At 46.3% G+C, this 18,250-nt stretch overlaps 1 protein-coding gene across 1 annotated transcript in view; it reads left to right on the forward strand.

Annotated features, from left to right (window-relative positions):
* RBM28 (RNA binding motif protein 28) overlaps window positions 1-18,250 on the forward strand; it is a 728,250-nt gene that overhangs the window by 273,418 nt on the left and 436,582 nt on the right. Inside the window, exons 9-10 of the mRNA XM_069629558.1 lie at window positions 14,737-14,812; window positions 15,145-15,254. Of these exons, the coding sequence (XP_069485659.1) occupies window positions 14,737-14,812; window positions 15,145-15,254 (186 nt within the window). The remainder of the gene's footprint in view (window positions 1-14,736; window positions 14,813-15,144; window positions 15,255-18,250) is intronic.

The raw sequence follows: 18,250 nt of genomic DNA on the forward strand, positions 1-18,250 counted from the left end.
TTGCTAAGAGAGAACTGCCCTTCAAGCCTGGAGCGCACTCTATTCGGGGCACTGGGGCTTCCATATCATTCATTGCAAATGTTCCCCTTGAGTCCATTTGCAAAGCGGCAACCTGGAGTTCTGTAAACACCTTTACAAAACACTATTGCCTAGACACTCATTCTAGGTCTGATTCGCAGGTGGGAAAAGCAGTACTAAGACATCTTTTCACAACTGTTCCTTCTCACAACCCACCTCCAACTCCGGGTACTGCTCGATAGTCTATGCACGGCCTGTGATTCTAAGCAGATTAACAAGCATCAGAAGACATGCATTACTCACTGTAATAGCATTTCTGATGATTGTATCTGTTTAGATTCACATGCGCTAACCCTGCCTCCCCATTCTCTCTATGTACTCACTCACAATAGCCTTTGGCTCCCTCGTGGCAGAAAAAATACAATCGGAGGGACCTCGGCGCTTGAGGGATTTTTGGTAGACTACATGTCACGAGAGGGATAGTGTTAGACACGCCTATGCCGACGTCCCCTTTCTGTCCCCGAAAGACCAGATGCAATACTATGCGGTTACCACTAGATGTCGGACCATATGCACAGCATGTGAATCTAAGCAGATACAATCATCAGAAATGCTATTAATGTGAGTAATGCATGCCATTTCAGCCCAGCCGCTCAGAGTCTTGCTTTGACTACAGTAAATTGTGCCCTGCTCTTCTGCACTTGAAACGTATAGTCTGGGTAGACCGCCAGAGGCTCTCTTCAATTCTCCTCCCTGTCTGGAATACGTCAATATCTTTTCCCGGTCCTTATAATTCAGGACCTTAGCAATAATCTGTCTCGGGGGCGCTCCTGGAGGGGGCTGCGTAAGGTTGTCCGGGCCCAATCTCTTGGAGCAGCAGGTTTACCACGTACGCCGTTTGGTGCGCACCTTCCTCCCCTTTGGGGAGGCCTACTATGCAAATATTATTTCTTCGGGCCCGTCCTTCCGCCTCTTCCACTCTGTTTCCCAGTAGGCCAACCTTTTGCTGCAGAATATGGACCTCCGCATGTGCGTCTCGTAGCCCTCTGGTATTCTCCTTCTCTTGTGTCTCCAGCGTTGTAGTACGCTCTGCTAGATTCTGCACATCCTGGCGCAACAGCCCAACATCCAATTGCACTGCTAATATCTGCGTTCCCAATGTAGCTTTCAAATCTGCTATAGCCAGCATCAATTGATTGTGCATGTCTTTGGAGCAACCTTCAGTATCTGTAACGCTCACCTGACTCCCACGGGGGCGCTGGCCTGGTTCGCGCTGCTGTGACCTCGTCTAAGGTGATGCGCAGGGTTCGGAAGACGGACTGGACCGGGCCCCAGACCTGGCTTGTCTGACTCGCAGAAGTATCCTTCTGTAGGTGAGAATAGGGGGTTAACTGTCTGCGGGGTAATGCAATCGGCCTCCCACTTACCCCTCTCACCCTCCTCAAAACCCTTCTGTGCTTCCCCGTAGCGTCTCACCTTAGGGTCTGGAAGCACGAGCTCTCCATCATGCTTCTGATGCAGGGGCACGTTGGTATCCAGTTACGTCACTGGATTTTCGGATGGGTGAGAACCAAACTTGCTTGGCTTCCAGGTAAGTTTTTCTATAAGTGGTTCCCCTTCTGTCCATGCATTAATGTTCTAATGCTAGTGTCTTTTTCCCCATAGGGGCCGGGGTACGGAATGCCGGGGAACAGGCACCGACCCGAGGTGAGCGGTGAAATCCTTGTGGAAATCAGGTAAGTCTTTAATGAGTGTTTTGGTAATGTCTTTTCATTCACTCATTAACGCTGATGTCTTTTTCCCCTTAGGGGCTGGGGTCCGAAAATGCCTGGATGCAGCGCAGACCCGAAATGAAAAGGGGATGACCCAACAGGTAAGTCTTGACATGGAGTTTTAGCTTCCCTTTTCCCTTCTTTCTCTCCCCTGTTTTCTTTTCTTTTTCTCCCTAGGCGCGGGGGCGCGACTGCGAATCCGGATGGTCGCTGCTGAACATGGAGGTGCCCTGTAAAGGTGAGTAGAATGCGGCGCTGCAGCGATCGATGCGATGTGCTTTTAAAAATAAATGTCTTCCTTTTCAGGATTGTCGGCGAAATGTCTCTGGGATGCAGATTTAGCAGGTGAGACCTTTTCCTTCTTCTGTTCTCTTGTTCCCTTCCTTTGCAGGTGATTCAGGATGCTGGCAGGTGTGGCAGAAGTCAAGATGCAGGAGCAGACACGGTGAGCGTCCAGCTGCTAGATGCAGAACAACGCGAAGCACGTGTGGCTGATCGGGTGTGGTTTAAATAGCCTTGGAAGAAGTTCCTAGAATGTAACCTTCCTCCAATCAGGTATGTATCCTTCCCCGACCATGCCCGGGTGGTAAATGAGTCCCACAGGTAAAGTAGTTCCTTTCAGGCCTCAAGGAGGCCGGGGTTCTGCAGCATGGTCTGCATCAGGTAAGTGCACCCAAACACTTTCATAATGAGCCTGGCGCCTATGGCGCCAGGACTGGCGTTTTCTATGAGCTTGGCGCCATAGGCGCCAGGACGCTGTTCAAAGGGCCCCTATAAGGGGTTGCTGGGACCTTCCCCGGGGACTTGATGTCCGCTTTCGGGGACGCAGGGCCTGAGCGGCTCCCCGGGAGCGGGAATCGTGACAGTATCCTGCGCTGATTCCATTTTCCCCCCTGGATCTTGCTACTTGGGCGAAGTAAAGTTGTTGATGGTTGGCTGACTCGCCTTGGCCTTACTCGATTTGGGCGGCATTAATATCGCTTCTCGCCTCAGATTTAGGCGGAACTGCTTTACCAGGGCGACGGCCCCTAGGAGCCTCTAAATGTATACTATGTGATGTGCCTTATGGAGCTGCCCGTATAGTATTATTTCATACTAGGGCACCACTGTACACCAAAGCAGGAGGCCCAACCAACTTCTCTAAAGAAAAAAGAAAGGGGGGGGGGGTGCTCCCAGAGGACCTTTGTTACATATGCCCCCCTCGGTGCTTCTACTCTGATGGCAGCGTAATGTATTACCACCTTCCAGGTACAGCACACAGGCTGCCAAGAAGTGCCAGGTGGGCTGTCAGACTGCCATCAGCCTGCTGTTCCGTCTCTAGATGGCCCAAAGCAAGTAGTGCTCTGCTTCAAACTGCCCACTGGCATGAGAATTGAGGGTACTCCTTTTCCATACTTCCTTTGCCTGCGGTTACTGTGCTTTGATTTTCTTGGCCTCTGCAGGCCATATGCCAGCGTCATCCTCTCGTTTTTTCACCGCCTGTCCCGGTGTGCTGTGTTGCTGCACTTGCTTAGGACCTTAGGCGCCCTTTGTGCCCCAGTTTTGAGCCTCTTTGAGTAGGGTCTACTCCCATGTGCAATCACCACTGCAGCCCAGGTTCCCCAGTGCAGGGCCTCTCTACACGGCTCCTGTGCCCCCACCTCTGATGGGAGTGGGTGGCATGCACCAGAGCTTCCTTGCGCTGCCCATCTATCGGCCGTGTAACAGGCTGCTACGCTGTGTCTCTCCTTCAGTGTTCAAGTGGGCGGGTGTGCATCTGGTTGAGGAACCGCTGTTCCATCAAGGATCCGGAGCCCCCACGGGTCCGCTGTAGGTTGGTTCTACAAGCTGCCACCACTGCAGTTCTTTATTATCCCTCAATTCACCTTGATCCAACGCTGCAAGCCTCCCACCGGCGTACTTCTGTCCCTCAGTCCACATGCAGCAGTCACGTCCCTCTGCTTTTCTTAGTTTTGTCCGCGGGACAGCTGGTTACGCTGGGTTTTGCAGGCTCTTCTCTGCAGTTACCTCCTTTTGTTGTTTGTAGGCTCCTCTCTTTCTCGTCGTCTCGAACTCTGCCCTCTCGACTTTCCTTCTGCTCGGCATGCTTCAGGAGTTTGCACACCTTCCCCCTTATTCAATGGGCATATGCATGCCGCTCTTCTTGCGCATTTTCAGGATCGTAGCGGATCTGGCAGGAGCAGTACAAGGAGTCGTCCTATTCCATTGGCTGCTAGTCACGCCCCCCGCCCCCTCCCCCCCCCCGGACCCCTCCAAGTCCTGCAGTACCTTAGGAGTGATTAAGATTATGAAGCTGGATGCCTTCACGCTGTAGCAGCTGCAGACCCGGGTCTCCTGTTCCTTTGCCATGGGGTTGAAAGGAGGGACTCTGGATGGGATTCCGCAGCAGCAGTCTAGAGAGGGGACTCCCAGCAAAGGATTCTTCATGCTCCATTGCGGAACTGTGGTTGTGATGCCTTTTTAGAGACACCAGTGAAGAACGGTTCTTGTCTGATAGATTGCCTTGCTTGCTTAGTCCTGTGAGGACTTTGAGGAGTGGAACCTTGCTTCTGGATGACCAGCAGGAGTCCACCAGGTTTCAGGGAGATTAATTCTTCAGAAGACGATGCACTGCAGGATGGTCACAGGTCTCAGGGTACTGGCAGTTTGCAACCCAGGAAAGTCGCAGCATGCCATGGGATGGCTGAAATTGCAGGTCGTCATGGGACTGATTATGGCCACCAGTCCATGGGAGGAAGTCCTTCTCTTTTGAGCTTCCCTGTCAATTCGAAAACAGGGTCAGGACAGCATCTGGATGTCTTCATCTTCAGTTCTTCTGTTCCAGTGGTCGACTCGTCTTCAGCCTCAGCTTCCACACCATTTATCCAGCAAGACAGCCAATCAACACTCATGCTGCATTCAAACTTTGTAGGGTTGCTGTCCTTTCAGAACAGCCAGCCACCCTGTTGGAACTGGTTCCAGGCAAAGACAAAGACAAAGTACTGCAGAGTTTTGACTCCCCATTTGTTTCCCGTATTCACACTCTGGAGCCTTGGCGGACTTCCCGCCGAAGACCAAAGCAAAACCTGGACTGCCCCCACCCAGGTTGGTGAAAGGACAAGTGCACAAGAAATGGCGAAAAAAGAATACAGCCACCATTTTGGGTCAATGGTGACCCTCCTGTGTATTATCGGGACTGTGAACACAGCCTGCTGGTAAAAATCACACAAAGGTAGGTAGAACACGTCTACTGCCACCAGCCATTCAGGTATACTTGTCGCTGTAACAGAAATGTTACAAGTGCAGTGAGAAAGGGTATACTATGTTACCCCTCAGAACTTCACATAAGGTGGGGTGTGCTGATCTCACAATAGAAAATGTAGAAAGGATAAAAGTATCCCTCTACCCTTGGGTACAGTTCCGACAAGGAAAATAGAAGACCATACAAGGGGAAGCCCAAAGGGTTCTCACTAGCGCTGCACAAAAGGTGCTGTGTGCTACAAAAGTAAATTACAGGTGCCTTAGAAAATATGGAGGAATATATGACTCCATAAAATACAAAAGTAATGGAATACTGTTACCATAGACTGAGTTAATGATGAATGTTGGGTAAGGCTTTCACAGAACTGGTAAATCTTCCTGACCTGGGTCAACCATAGAACTTTTTTGCTTTACTAGTAGGATATTTCTCCTTAATACCTCTGTGAGTCGGTACCTTTTCCCAAACTCACATAATCTTTTACTCTTTTTATGGGTGTCATTTTTTTCACGCTCCATAGTGTTTTTTTAAGTTATCCTCTTTAACAACTTATTGGCAATAAGTGCCTGTTGTTGCTGGGTTGCCGTGGGGGCTCCCCTTTGAAAACTTTCTCTGGCTAACCTTGAGAGAATTACAGTTCCCAAAGGTAAAAAGGATCTTTGGATTCCTTCTACATTTTATTTTGTGAAACCAACACACCCCACCTTATGTGGAGTGCTGGGGAGATGCAATGTATCCCCTTTCACACTAAAACTGTAACAATTCTGTTACAGGGACAATATTACCTTCAATGGCTGGTGGCAGTGATACCTTGTATTAATTTGGTGCACCTTTACTGCGGGCTGTGTTCACAGCTGCAGTAAAGGCACTGAAGGGTGCTCATTTTACCAAAATGGCTGCAGCCTTCCTTTTTCGCCATTTTAGTGTTTCTTGTCCTTTCTTGTCCCTTCCCCTGACATCTAGGGCAGGAAATTACTTTGTGTGATTTTTATCTTCAGTGGTAATCCCCTGGACTCCCCACCCAGGCTCCAGCCTGTCTGTGAAGGCAGGAAGCGAGGGAGGAGTCCAAAACCCACAGTCCTTTGTCTTCCTCCTTGCCTGAATGGGGACAAATCCCAGTGGGGTGCTGGCTGTCCTGATTGGACATCCAGACTGCTCCTCCTTGTAAAATGCAGGGAGAGAATGCAGAAATTGTGCTGTAGTTGCTGATAAATACTGCAAACCTGGAAGCTGAAGAGAAGTCGACCACTGGAACTGAAACTTAAGAGCATGATGGAAAAGCGGCAGAGACTATTTCCAGCGACCAGAGAGCCTGCTGTGTAGCCTGCGCCTGCTGTAGCCCTGCCTTCTAATCGACCTGAGGGCTCTGAAAATGACAACCGAGAGTCTGGTGAGACCCACTAGATTTAAGAAGACCTGCATTTTGAGCCATTCCACACGTTGCTGCGACCATGCATTTCTGCAATACCCCAATACCCTGGGACCTCGAGCCACTGTGCGGTGCACGGTCTTCCGAATTCCAAATCTCGCTGAAACTGTGTGGGCATCCTGGTGGATCTCCAGAGACCTGAATAGTGTCCGAAAAGCCCCCTCAACAGTGTGCTGGACCTTTGTAATGACGAGAATTCAAGTGCGATTGTCTGTCTTCTTGTGTGCTCCTTGAAAAGCACACAAAAAAACTCTCCCCACCCATTCTAAAGGCTGCACCCTTGACTGGGCCGCAAACCATAATTGTTCATCCACCATAACCTCCAATCTGGCTTACCCATGGACTGACCACAATTGCATCCAATTCTCCATCCCCTCAAAGCCCACAACCAAACTACTCTCCTAAACTACTCTTCCAAACTAATCTCGTAAACTACTACCCTTACCATCACCAGAAGCTCCAAAAAACTCACAGCTAACAACCTCCGCCCTAGATGTTAAGTAATTAAAGTCCCCCTTCTCTACTGACCCCAACGCCCTTGCTGACATCTACTCGCTGACCCTCTCAATAGCTATTAATACCATAGCTCAGATTCAGGCAAAAAAAGAAAAAAAATCCATGAACACCAACTCATGGTTTACGAAGGACCTATTGGTCCTCCGCTCAAACAAACGTACAGCCCTAACCAACTGACAGGCCAACCCCTGTGATTCCACCAACGAAGAATTTAAACAGTACAAAAAAAGCCATCTTCCATGCCAAGTCCTACGATATCAACCTCCGTACCTACAAAGCCAACTCCAAGTCTAAAGAACTGGTCACCATTTTCAAAGATCTCACCACCCCGCCAACCAGCCCCGACAAAATCAATAAAGACCAAGCTTGGTGCACCAACATTCAAGCAGAACTCCTAAATAAAATCTCCCTTCTCCAAGACGAAATACAAGCCCAACGTAACGCACTACCTAAGTCCAATCATCCCGCCACACCCACCACCCCCGCACAGAACTCCCCCTGTCCCTTCTTCTCCTTCAGAGATGTTTCAGAAGTCGAAGTCACTGCCCTCCTCCAACCCCACAAGCCTTCCACATGTAAAGGTGACATTTATCCACCAAACATCATTGAAGATAGCGCTGAAGCCCTCGCACCTCTCATCTCCGCATTCATTAATGCCTCATTCTCCTCGGGTATCATCCCGTCTATCTTAAAAGAAGCATGGTTCTGCCCCCTTTCTCAAGAAACCCTCACTCGACCCATATTCCCCCAACAACTACTGCCCCATTACCACCGTCCCATCCCTGCTCAAAATCTTAGACAGAGCCGCCCATAACCAGATCCACTACTACCTTGAAACCTATTCCACCTTAGGCAAAAGACAATCTGGATTCCACAAAGGCCATGGCACTGAAACTGACCTCCTGGGCTTAAAAAATCAAATAACGAAGATAATGGATAAAGGCAAACCAGTCCTCTTACTATTGTTGGATTTATCGGCTGCATTTGACCTTGAGGATCATAAAATACTCCTCTCCCACGTCACTAATGCAGCGCACTTCTCAGATCAGAACAGGCCACTTCTTGGATTACCTCCTTCCTAGAAGGCAGAGCTATGAAAGTCTTCTCAGACACAGCCCGCGCTGCGCCCACCACCATCCACTGCAGTGTTACACAGGGCTCCTGCACTGCGCCCACACTATACAACCTGTTCACCAAGCCTCATTTTGATAAACTGGAGTCGTTCGGCATAGTTTACACCAACTATGCCGATGATACACAAGTCCTCCTCCCCCTCACAGGCTCATATGACCACGACTCTGCAGCACTTCTCCAAATGTACTCCACCATCCAAGACTGGAAGGCAGCCAATGGACTATACCTCAACAGAGACACAACGGAGATCCTACTCTTAGGCCCCAAAGAAATAGTGAACAAACTGAACCAAAAATACAGCAACTTCATCAGTGATAACACCATCATCCCTGTCTCCTCCTCTGTAAAGACCCTTTGGGGTTCATCTCGACTCCACCCTATCCATGAACAGACGGGTCAGTGCTATTGCTCCGCCCACACCACTAAACTAATAAACGCCATCAAACCCTTCCTCTCTAACCAAAATTGCGCCTCTATTGCACAAGCCACTGTAGATGCCAAATTAGATTACTGTAATGTGCTCCTTGCAGGCACCTCAGCAAAAATCTAAACCGTCTCCAAACCGTCCAGAATAACGCGCTGAGAGCAGCACTCGGCATCCCCAAAAGAGACCACATTACACAAGCCAGACTAGATGCCCACTGGCTCCCAGTCAAGGAAATAATTAATTTCAAGACCCTGACTCTAACCCTTAAATGCCTGAGCCCCTCTGCCCACTCCTATCTATCTGAAACCATCAACAGAGACTCCTCCGTGCACCCCAAAAGATCTCATCACGCTAACCAACTGCATATCCCGCTCATCAAAAGACCTAAAGCTGGGGTTATAGGCTTTCCCCACCTAGCCCCCAAACTTTGGAATACCCTGCCCAACGCCCTGCGAGCAGAAACATCCCTCACTTCTTTCCGCAAAGGTCTCAAAACCTCACTCTTCAACTAACACCTACCCCTCGCACCCTATGTATTTACTGTAACTAAGTAGGTGTACATGTATTGACTGTAACCAAGTATGTACAACCAAACAGACAACCTGTAACTAATTTGGTTACTGCCTGTATCTGATTACTGTATTATCCCTGTAACCAGATATGCTTATTGGAACAGCGCCACAATGCCTCAGGGCTGCTGTGTGCTATATAAAAGCTAATAAATAAAAAATATATAAAAAGGCGCCAAATCCGCAGAACCGCATTCAAACCTTCACTAGAGCCTTCTTCATCCATCCGTGCTGCAAAGTTCTTTCTGAGGTCTTCTTTTCAGTCACCACGACAAGGAATCCACTGATCCGGTATTTGGCTGCAGACCCTGAAGTCCTCCTGCTGCAAAATCTTCTTCAGTGCTGAGGTACTGTGTTGGCTTGGGTATGTACTTACCTTAAGTCTCTTAGGATTTCTGTGTAGCTGTGGGGTATTTTCTGTGATGGCGAGACCTCTCATGCAGTGCACCCCCTCCCACTGCTAGAATCCTGCTAGTGTCTCTTCGGTGAAGCCCCTGGACCCTCTTGTAACTCTAAAGTAAAATACTCACCTGTTTGCCCAGTCTTCCTAAGGAACTCTGACATTTGCTACTTAAGAACCTATCCTGATACTGCCTGTTGGACACTAGATCCTAATGACCCCCCCCTTCTGCCACTGAGAACTCTCCTGCTCCAAGAATCGGGGAAAGACTTTTAAGGGATTGGGCCTTTTGCCTAGAAAAGAAAATAAGTGTTTAAAAGTGACTTACTTGTAAAATTGTTGGTTGGTAACTGTAACTCTAAGAGTGAACAGTTACAAAAGTTCTTACTTAACTTGGATGTGTGATGCACTATTCTTAAAAGTATGGTTAACATATTTTCTTCCTTGGGAACTGTTTTGCCATTCTAATAGAAAGTAGATGTGAAGGTATATTACTCTCCTGTGATAAGGTTGTGCCTCTTCCCAAAAGTAATGTGTTGGTTTCACCAGATTATTCCTGTTAGGATAATTGTATGAGTGTCCCCCCAACTGGGTCTTGCTTCCCCCTTACGTGCTGCTAGCCTGTCCAGAATAAGTGTGTGTTAGGTTGTTGCCTACCTAGAATAACTTTGTCATTCAGTAAAGTGTAACATTGGGTTTTACTTTCCATGAGCCATATAACCTAGAGACTGTGGTTCTAGCTGTCCCTTATAAGTCCTACATCAGTCACATGTATAGTTGGGAAAGATCCAACCTGGACTCCTTGTGAGATAAAAATAAAAGTATATGGGTTTTACTTACCTTGAGTTAGCTGTGTGCCATCCAAAAATAAGTTACCAGAGTTGCTGCTTATCACAATCTGTGTTTCACTGATCTCAAAATCACCTGTAATTGAATATTACATCCTTAGGTTTTACTCACCTAGTCTGTGTTTTATCACAAAAGTAGTTATAGGTTTTTACTGTACCTCGAATAAGTGCTCCACTATTCACAAAAAGTATGTTGTCCAGTTGACGGACTGTGTGATTTGTACTGAGTCACTGTACAACTGGAAGGGTCTACTGCCCTTGCATTACTGCATGTAATTGTGAAAGTAACCATTGGTTTTTACTCCCCAAGAATAGGTGTGACCTAGACGGAATGTCTATGAAAAGGTTTTGACTTCCCTAGAACTATTGTTAGGTATTCCAAATAAGGTTTATACTTTGTCTGTGTACCTTCAAGTATAGTGTTTTTATAATTGTGATTTCATATGTGTTAGTACTGATTTACCCCTAGATTTATCCGGTCCTACCTGTATTTAAATAAATCCTTTTAATTTTATGTACATAGTGTTTCAGTGTTTCTTTGGACCATTTGTATTACAATTTCATTTGTACTGTTTCTACAGCCCTCTTTCCCTCCTAAGATAAACCAGCTGCTCTTTCTACGCTACCATGCACTCGAGTGGTACATCCTTGCACTAAGTGTGGAGTCTTGTAATGCCTCAGATGAATACTTTTGATAAAGTTGAGTAGCACTTCAGAAAAACTGTCCTAACAATGAGTGAGTGGGGAAAAAGGCTCCCACTTAGTCAGGAGAACAGACCAAAAAATCCATGAGTCCAGCAAAAAGTGCTGGAGGTTTCACAGGTGAAGGAGATTTGGCATAGAAATGAAAAATCTACCTAACACCATCATACGAATATATGCATAGGATTTCTGCCGTCAGATGTCTACCCTGGGTCCTCTGCCATGTGTTGTCTTTAGTTACATCTACTGTACTTTGGATTTTATCATACATTCTAAAACTTCAGAGGCATGATTTTACTTTTCTTTTTTACTGGTGAGCAGTGTATTGTCGGTTGTGGTTGTCTAGTTGTGGACACAGGTTGGGTTGCCTGCTGTTAGGGAGAATTCTCCGAAATGTGCTAATTCCCTTCTACCTAGAGATCCCCAGCACTTTTGCTGGACTGTGGGTCTTTTAATTTTTATCATGGAGAGACCTTTTTCCCACTCTCGTATTTTTCTTTGATCTGAACTCTGTGTTTCTTTTGGTTTTGGAGTCTCTCAAACTCCATAGGCATCATCTTTTTACATTGTGTCACACAGCACCTTCAGTGCAGTGCCACAGGGAAGTCTTTCAGATTTCCCAAATGTTTAAATGCCTTCTCTTGGTTAAACTATTGTTTCCGAGAGCAGTGAAGTGAAATTAACTTTACTTTTGTAACTTTCTAGACCCAACACACACCATCTTACAATAGGGTGCTGGAGGTGTTACTTAGTATCACCTTTGTCTAGTTTCTCATGTAACATTTTTATGTTACCCTTTCTACAATTAATGGCTGGTGGCAGTGGTTTAGTTTTTCCTACCATTGTGTGGTTTTATCGCGGGCTGCAATTGCAGCCCCAGTAAAGCGCCCAGGGGTGCCCATTTTGTCAAAATGGCCTGGTCTTTTTTTTTTCGTCATTTCTTGTTGGAAAGGTCCTTCTTGAGATTTACTCTGCGTGCCAAACAAGGTTTGGTCCCTTGGTTCTTTTTGCCTTTAGTGGGTTTCACTGCTGAAGCCCATCTCTGGCTCCAGTATGTCTGGCAGGGGCACGAAGTGAGGGGGTGCCCGAAACTCCCTGTGCTTAATCTCCTAGGTGACAAGAATGCACTCTAAGTGATTGGCTGGCTGGCCTTGGAGGACAGCCACTCTGCTGTGCGAGCGACAGCTAGGCTGCAAATGAATGGGAGAAACCTGCATAAAAGGTGAGGTCTTTTGCTTGGAAGGCAGAGTCTGGACGAAGGAATCCAAAGAACTTGGAAGAGGTGCCTACTGCAACTCCTGGACTGTTGGTTTGCCCTGTGAAGCCCTGCTGCTGTGCTGAAGCTCCAAATTCGCCTCGACTAGAGAAGCCCTGCAAGGACAACTTCTACCCTTGGGTTGATGGGACCAATCGACCCCAAAGTGAACTCGTCTGGACATCCTCTCTGAGCTGGCTGTAGTTTTTTCTTTTTTTAAAGAAATGTTCTTATTGTTTTTAGTTTGAACAAAAGAAGCAAACTTTTACAATATATTTTCAAAAAAAAACTGTATAAAAACTTTTTTTTAGTTAACATTTCTAAATTGACAAACAGTTTCAATCTATCTATAGGATCTCAAAGTTTCAAGTTTCTGAAAATAAAATTTTGTATTACATGGTACCATAAAAGAGAAAATTGGGCACTGAGACAATGAGTTAATTGTTGTAGTATGAGGCAAATGTTTCTTAAATATCAAAATATGACTCAAAGTTAAAAACCGTCAATGATACAGTGTGAATCACCCTGAATAGTGACAGATCAAAAGATTCTAACAGCCATTATGTGAAACACATAACATACTACAAGTTCTTTTCTACAAGAATAAAGTAACTTAAGTCAATTACTATTCATCAATGTATCTATACATTTGTGGAGGAATGTTATCCTTACCATAAAGAGGGGACCATTAGACCAATACATTGCATTATAAACCAAACTAAATGATGCACACATTGGCCCTTTTAAGCAGTTCTTCAATTTTAAACAAAAGTCTAGACAAAGCCACAATTAAACGAGTGCTTTCACCCCATATACATGCTTCCCAAAATGAGATGTGTGCACAGTAAGATGAAATAGGGCAATAGATGCCCAGGAGAGTGTGTCTGTAGAGCTTAAAAAAGGGGCAGTAGGGCTGGCTGTACTTCCATTGCTGCTGCAGGAACCGATTGGCAGCGAGAGGAACCCTACAATCGAGTGTCTTGTTTTTTAATTCAGACCCGAGCTCCAGGAGGAGCCTCCCGACTCCCATGCAGCAGGACTGACCAAGCCTGAGCCACCGCAAGAGAGTGCTGGACCCTAGATGCGAGGAAAGTCCATCAAGGTATCCGAGAACCGCAGTGATGCTATTTGCAAGAGACGCAAGGAGCTGAAACCGTGAAGTGCCGCTGATCTGAAGTTTGCCCATTGCTGCCGCTGACCTTCAGTTCCTAGTGCAGGAGTCCTCAGACGTCCTCCCTCTTATCCCCACGACTGAGGCCCACGAACACCGGATCTGCAGACCTACAACTGGAACAGCAGCTGCTGGAATCAAGTTCTTCAAACCAAAGGTACTGTAAACCATGGGGTTGCTTACCTCTTACCGTGCAGCCTTACTAGCTCTCAGTTGAGACTTGTCTTGGTTGCACCTTTGAAGAGTTGCTTGCAGCTTTGCCTCTCACATGCCTCCCAACTTGCGGCCGTTCAGTGATTTCGTTTCTACAAACTTTTCTAAATATATTGTGCAAAACTTTTACTTACCTCCAAGAAGATCTTCAGCTCCCCTAGACTTTGCTCAAGTGACATTGGCTGTCCTGGCTCCCTGATACCCTCCTTACCTCTGACTCAGTGCTTTAACTATCCCTCACAAAAGTCACACATTCCATAACTTGTGTCGCTGGGAAAGGGTTAATTTACTTTGCATTGGGGTTTCAAAAATGCTTATCAGTTTATGAATTGTTAACCTTTGTTTTATTCCCATACTTAATCTTTTGCACCAAACTCAGTATTGCTCTAAATGTGCCAGTGATAAATCAATGTCCACTATGTCCTAGCCATTTAAGTCACCCGAGGGTGTAGGAAGTGTCTGTGTGTCATCCCCAATGGGTATCATCTGATTAGAGAAACTGAGTGTGTTTGAAGTATATTTTAAAGTGTTACATGTTTTGCTTCCTTCTAAAGAAGGCTTATACAACTGTTAATTTAACAATTGTGTAATCAAGAAACATTGTGTCTAAGTGTTTATTTGAATAACTGTCACTGTGAAACTCTGTGCTACGACCTTACAGCTCACATTGACCCCTCTTGAGATAAGCCTGGCTGCTCAGTCACTACCAATTTGTGTAGTACATGCCTATACCAAAGGTTGGGTTATCTATTGCCAAGAGGACAGGACTGGTGCCATCTCCCACAGGGTACTGCATACAATCTTGCCTAACACCTGCAATACCCTAACGCTTTCCTTGTACAGTTGCGATATAAATGTTTTGCGCTCTGCTATGGCTGCTCTTACATTTGATGATAGCTGGTGTCTTCTCAGAATGAACAGAGCTAATCCAGTGAATCCGACAGACGACTCTGCAGCAATATAATGCTTTAGTGTCAGGGTTAATGTTCATATTTGGTAATGTCTTTCCTGGAAGTGAATCTCACTCTTGCTTCTTAAATATAGGCAAAAAAAAGAAGTCTAAAAAGAAGAAAAGTGATTTACCTTCAGATGTGGGTGAAGGGAGAACGCTTTTTGTCCGGTGAGTTTCTCCTTCTAGGAGCATCTGTCTGTTTGTATGGTCCATGCTTTCATGGTGAAAATGTCCCCTTTACCTTTGTGCACTCTGATGCATGTGCATGCTCTTGCCAGTTGTAAAAGGCCAACCTCTTTTTCATTTGATCTATGTAGCAGTATCCACCAATGCATAGTTATCCAAAGGTGATTGTATGTGCATTATCACTGTTTGATGATTCAATTCGAAAAAACATTGGGATAAAGGAGTTCTGGTCAATGGAAGTAATTCTCAGTCACTGTCAGTCTTGGATGACACTGTTCATCCTCTAACTTCTCCTATTTTGTTGTATTGCGCAGGAATTTGTCATTTGATACTGAGGAAGACACCCTGGGAGAGCTACTAGAACGCTTTGGGCATCTCAAGTATGTCCGGATTGTCCTGCACCCAGACACAGAGCACTCCAAAGGTAAGTGTTTATGTGGGTGGTTCTGTATAATGTTAAAGAATGCTTTCTTGATGAAAAAATAAGCTACTATTGGAATTTTTCAGGGGCGATTAATGTAAATGTTGTGTTTTGACATGAAGAAAGACAACTCATATAATTTCTGCTGGACGAAGTTGCTTTCATGTATGTATGTAGTATACCATTTTTTTCTTTTAATCGTAATTTGGTTTTTTTTCTTGGTTTCTGCTGTGCCTTTGTTACCCTTTCTGGAACCAAAACCAAGTTCCCACATTTCCTTGTTTTGTTTTTACTTTTTGTGAAGAATTGAAGGGTTTACTTGACATCTAATGTTTTGAGGAGTGTTTTACCTCTGTAGACTTTGTATTGCGCCATTCCTTTCGGATTCTGTGTTTTGCCTCCTAATTGTGTCAGTTAAACTTTTTCCCAGTTGCACATTAGCCATGATTTTTCTTCTTTTTTTTCATCCGGTAAGGCTTCGTGAGGTTTGTTTACATTGAGCTCTCTTCTTATTCAGGAAATGGTCTGACTTACCGCTGTCTAAAGGCAATGACTTGAAAGGGTGCTTCTTTGACAGAGGACCCCCTTGGATAAGGTTGTGAAATGTGGTCCATGAGGATAGTTTCTCTCCTCGTGTTTAGGGAAAAAATGCAACGGAACCACAGCAAGGCCAACTGCAATACCCAACGGTTCCCTTCACCTAGCACTAGCTATTATATTGAGTTCCATTTCTGATCCCAGAGCACCCCCATTGTGTGCCAGACTGAGTTCCGTCACTCGAAGTGTTTTCTGGGTAGGCTGATGACTGTTCTGTCTGTGCTTTTTACTTTTTGTTTTGTTTAAACAATGCTGTATCATTTTACTGCGTTGGTATCCAAATGTACATATATGATGGCAGAGCAACTACCAATGCATTTTAAAAAGGTTCTGCACCCCCGCAACCGTTTGTGTGTGGACCACGATGCATGGCCGAACTGGATGATCTGCCTACGTAGGGTCTTTAATCTGTATCTCTGCACTTTGGTGGACCTAATCTCTGAATATGAGGTCCACTTCTACACCCATGCCGATGATACACAGTTAGTGTTTCACTTTGATTTACCTATAGCAGAGCCACCACACAAACTTAGAGATTGTTTATCAGCAATAGAGAGCTGAATGTTAATTGGCTAAAGTTAAGCAGGATGAAAAGAGGTTCTGGTAAGTAGCTCTCAGAAAACGAAAGCCAGTTGGAGTGCTGAGTACTGGCCAGACTCCCTGTGCCACTGTCCGGCCCCCAGTACCTCAGAAAAAGGTTTGGGTGTGAAGCTTCTCTCGTCTGGTTAGAGAGAGGCACAGATCACTGCAGTTTGGCGTGCTAGTTTTGCAAAACTAAAAATACTTGGGAAAATTCTTAATTTCCAGCCTTTGGATTGTCGGTTGAAGGCGGTCACCTCATCGATCATGGGTTCGATAGACTACTGCAATGGGATCTACCTGGGGCAACCATTATATTCGATTCAGCGCCTGCAAGTCCTCCAAAATTCAGCAGCGTGACTGGCTTTAGATGAACCAAGACTCACTTTCACTTACTGCATGTTAAAGCTCAAATTGAGTTTGATTGTATGCATTACCCATCAAGCAGTTTATTACATGGTTGCTGTTTATTTACAAACCAAATTGGAACGCTATCATCGTCTTCGGTCAGCATCTCAAATGCTAGTAAACATCCCATGCTACTAGAGAGTGTGGATAGGGGACCGGTACTTTTCGTTCCTTGCCCCCACTCTCTGGAATGCTCTCCCTTTCTTTCTGTTTGAGACTGCAGGCTACCTCCAGTTTCTGAAAGCGCTAAAAACATATCTCTTGTGTTTTCCTTGGTTTCAGCACACCAGTTGGTTTCCTCTGCAGTGCCTAGATGCCCTTGGGGTGTGGTCTGCGTTCTCCAAATACTATACATTACTTACATATATGGCAAATGTGAAAATCACTAGTTGCAGGTAAGTACACTTGGTAAGATTATTTCGAATGGATTGTGTCCTCCAACGTATTCCACATCTTTGACATGTAATGTCCACAGCTGTGTACTTCGGAAACTTTTTCGGCAGAGGGTGTCCTGCGTCGGGTTGATGTCCCTCAAAAGCCTCCATCGAGGGTGACGTCACTAGATGTTAAAAATAGGACGCACAGCGCCAGTAGCCTCGGTTCCGTTTTTTCCGCAAACGTGTTTGTTTCGGAGGCTCGCCATGCCGCGTGTATTCCTCGTCAATGTCTTCTTCTTCAACCCCTCTGACTCTGCGGTCTGGCTTCAAGACTTGACGGGACTGCAAGTCGAAAATGTTGATTACCGACCAGTTTCGCATTTGTTTGTGGTGCTTGGGTGAGGGTCATGACACTGACTGTTCCAAATGCCAGTCGCTATCTGGTAAGGAGTAGCGGGAGCAAAAGGGAAAGCTTCCAGTAGGTAGGGGTTTGAAACCCAGTAAGTCCCGTAAATCCAAGTCCAAGGGTATGTCCACTGACAATTTGAGGGGTGACTCTCCGCGTCGGGAGGAGTCCCGGGGATCTCGGTCCCGGAGTGGTTCCCGCAGTTTGTTCTCCTTGACTCTGCATTATAGGAAGCACTGCCACCAGTCGCCTTCCACGTCGTCCTCGGAGGATGGCTCAGCGAGGAAAGTGGCTTGTCCAACTAAGTCCTCGACTCCGGAGGAACGGTCTGCCTTTATGGAGTAGATGTTGGCGATTTTCAATCGCAGGGCACAGTTCCGTCTGCCCCTTGTTTCGAAGCTGGCAAGTAACGGTCTTGATAGGTGGCTCGCATGCCTTCGGGCTCGGGGCCTCAGTGCGATCCTCATTGGGAACCTTTGCGGTCCCGTTTGGACAAGGCTCGGGATGGTCGCAAGAGATGTGCTTCCAGGTCTCGGTCCTCATCCCCAGCGAGACCGCAGAAACCTGCTAAGGGCTCGAGGTCGGCGTCGACTCCATCGGTGCCCTGTCCGTCTGATACGGATGTCGCAGCT

Source organism: Ambystoma mexicanum, chromosome 12, assembly GCF_040938575.1.
Source record: "Ambystoma mexicanum isolate Mex_15411 chromosome 12, UKY_AmexF1_1, whole genome shotgun sequence".
Taxonomy (NCBI): domain Eukaryota; kingdom Metazoa; phylum Chordata; class Amphibia; order Caudata; family Ambystomatidae; genus Ambystoma; species Ambystoma mexicanum.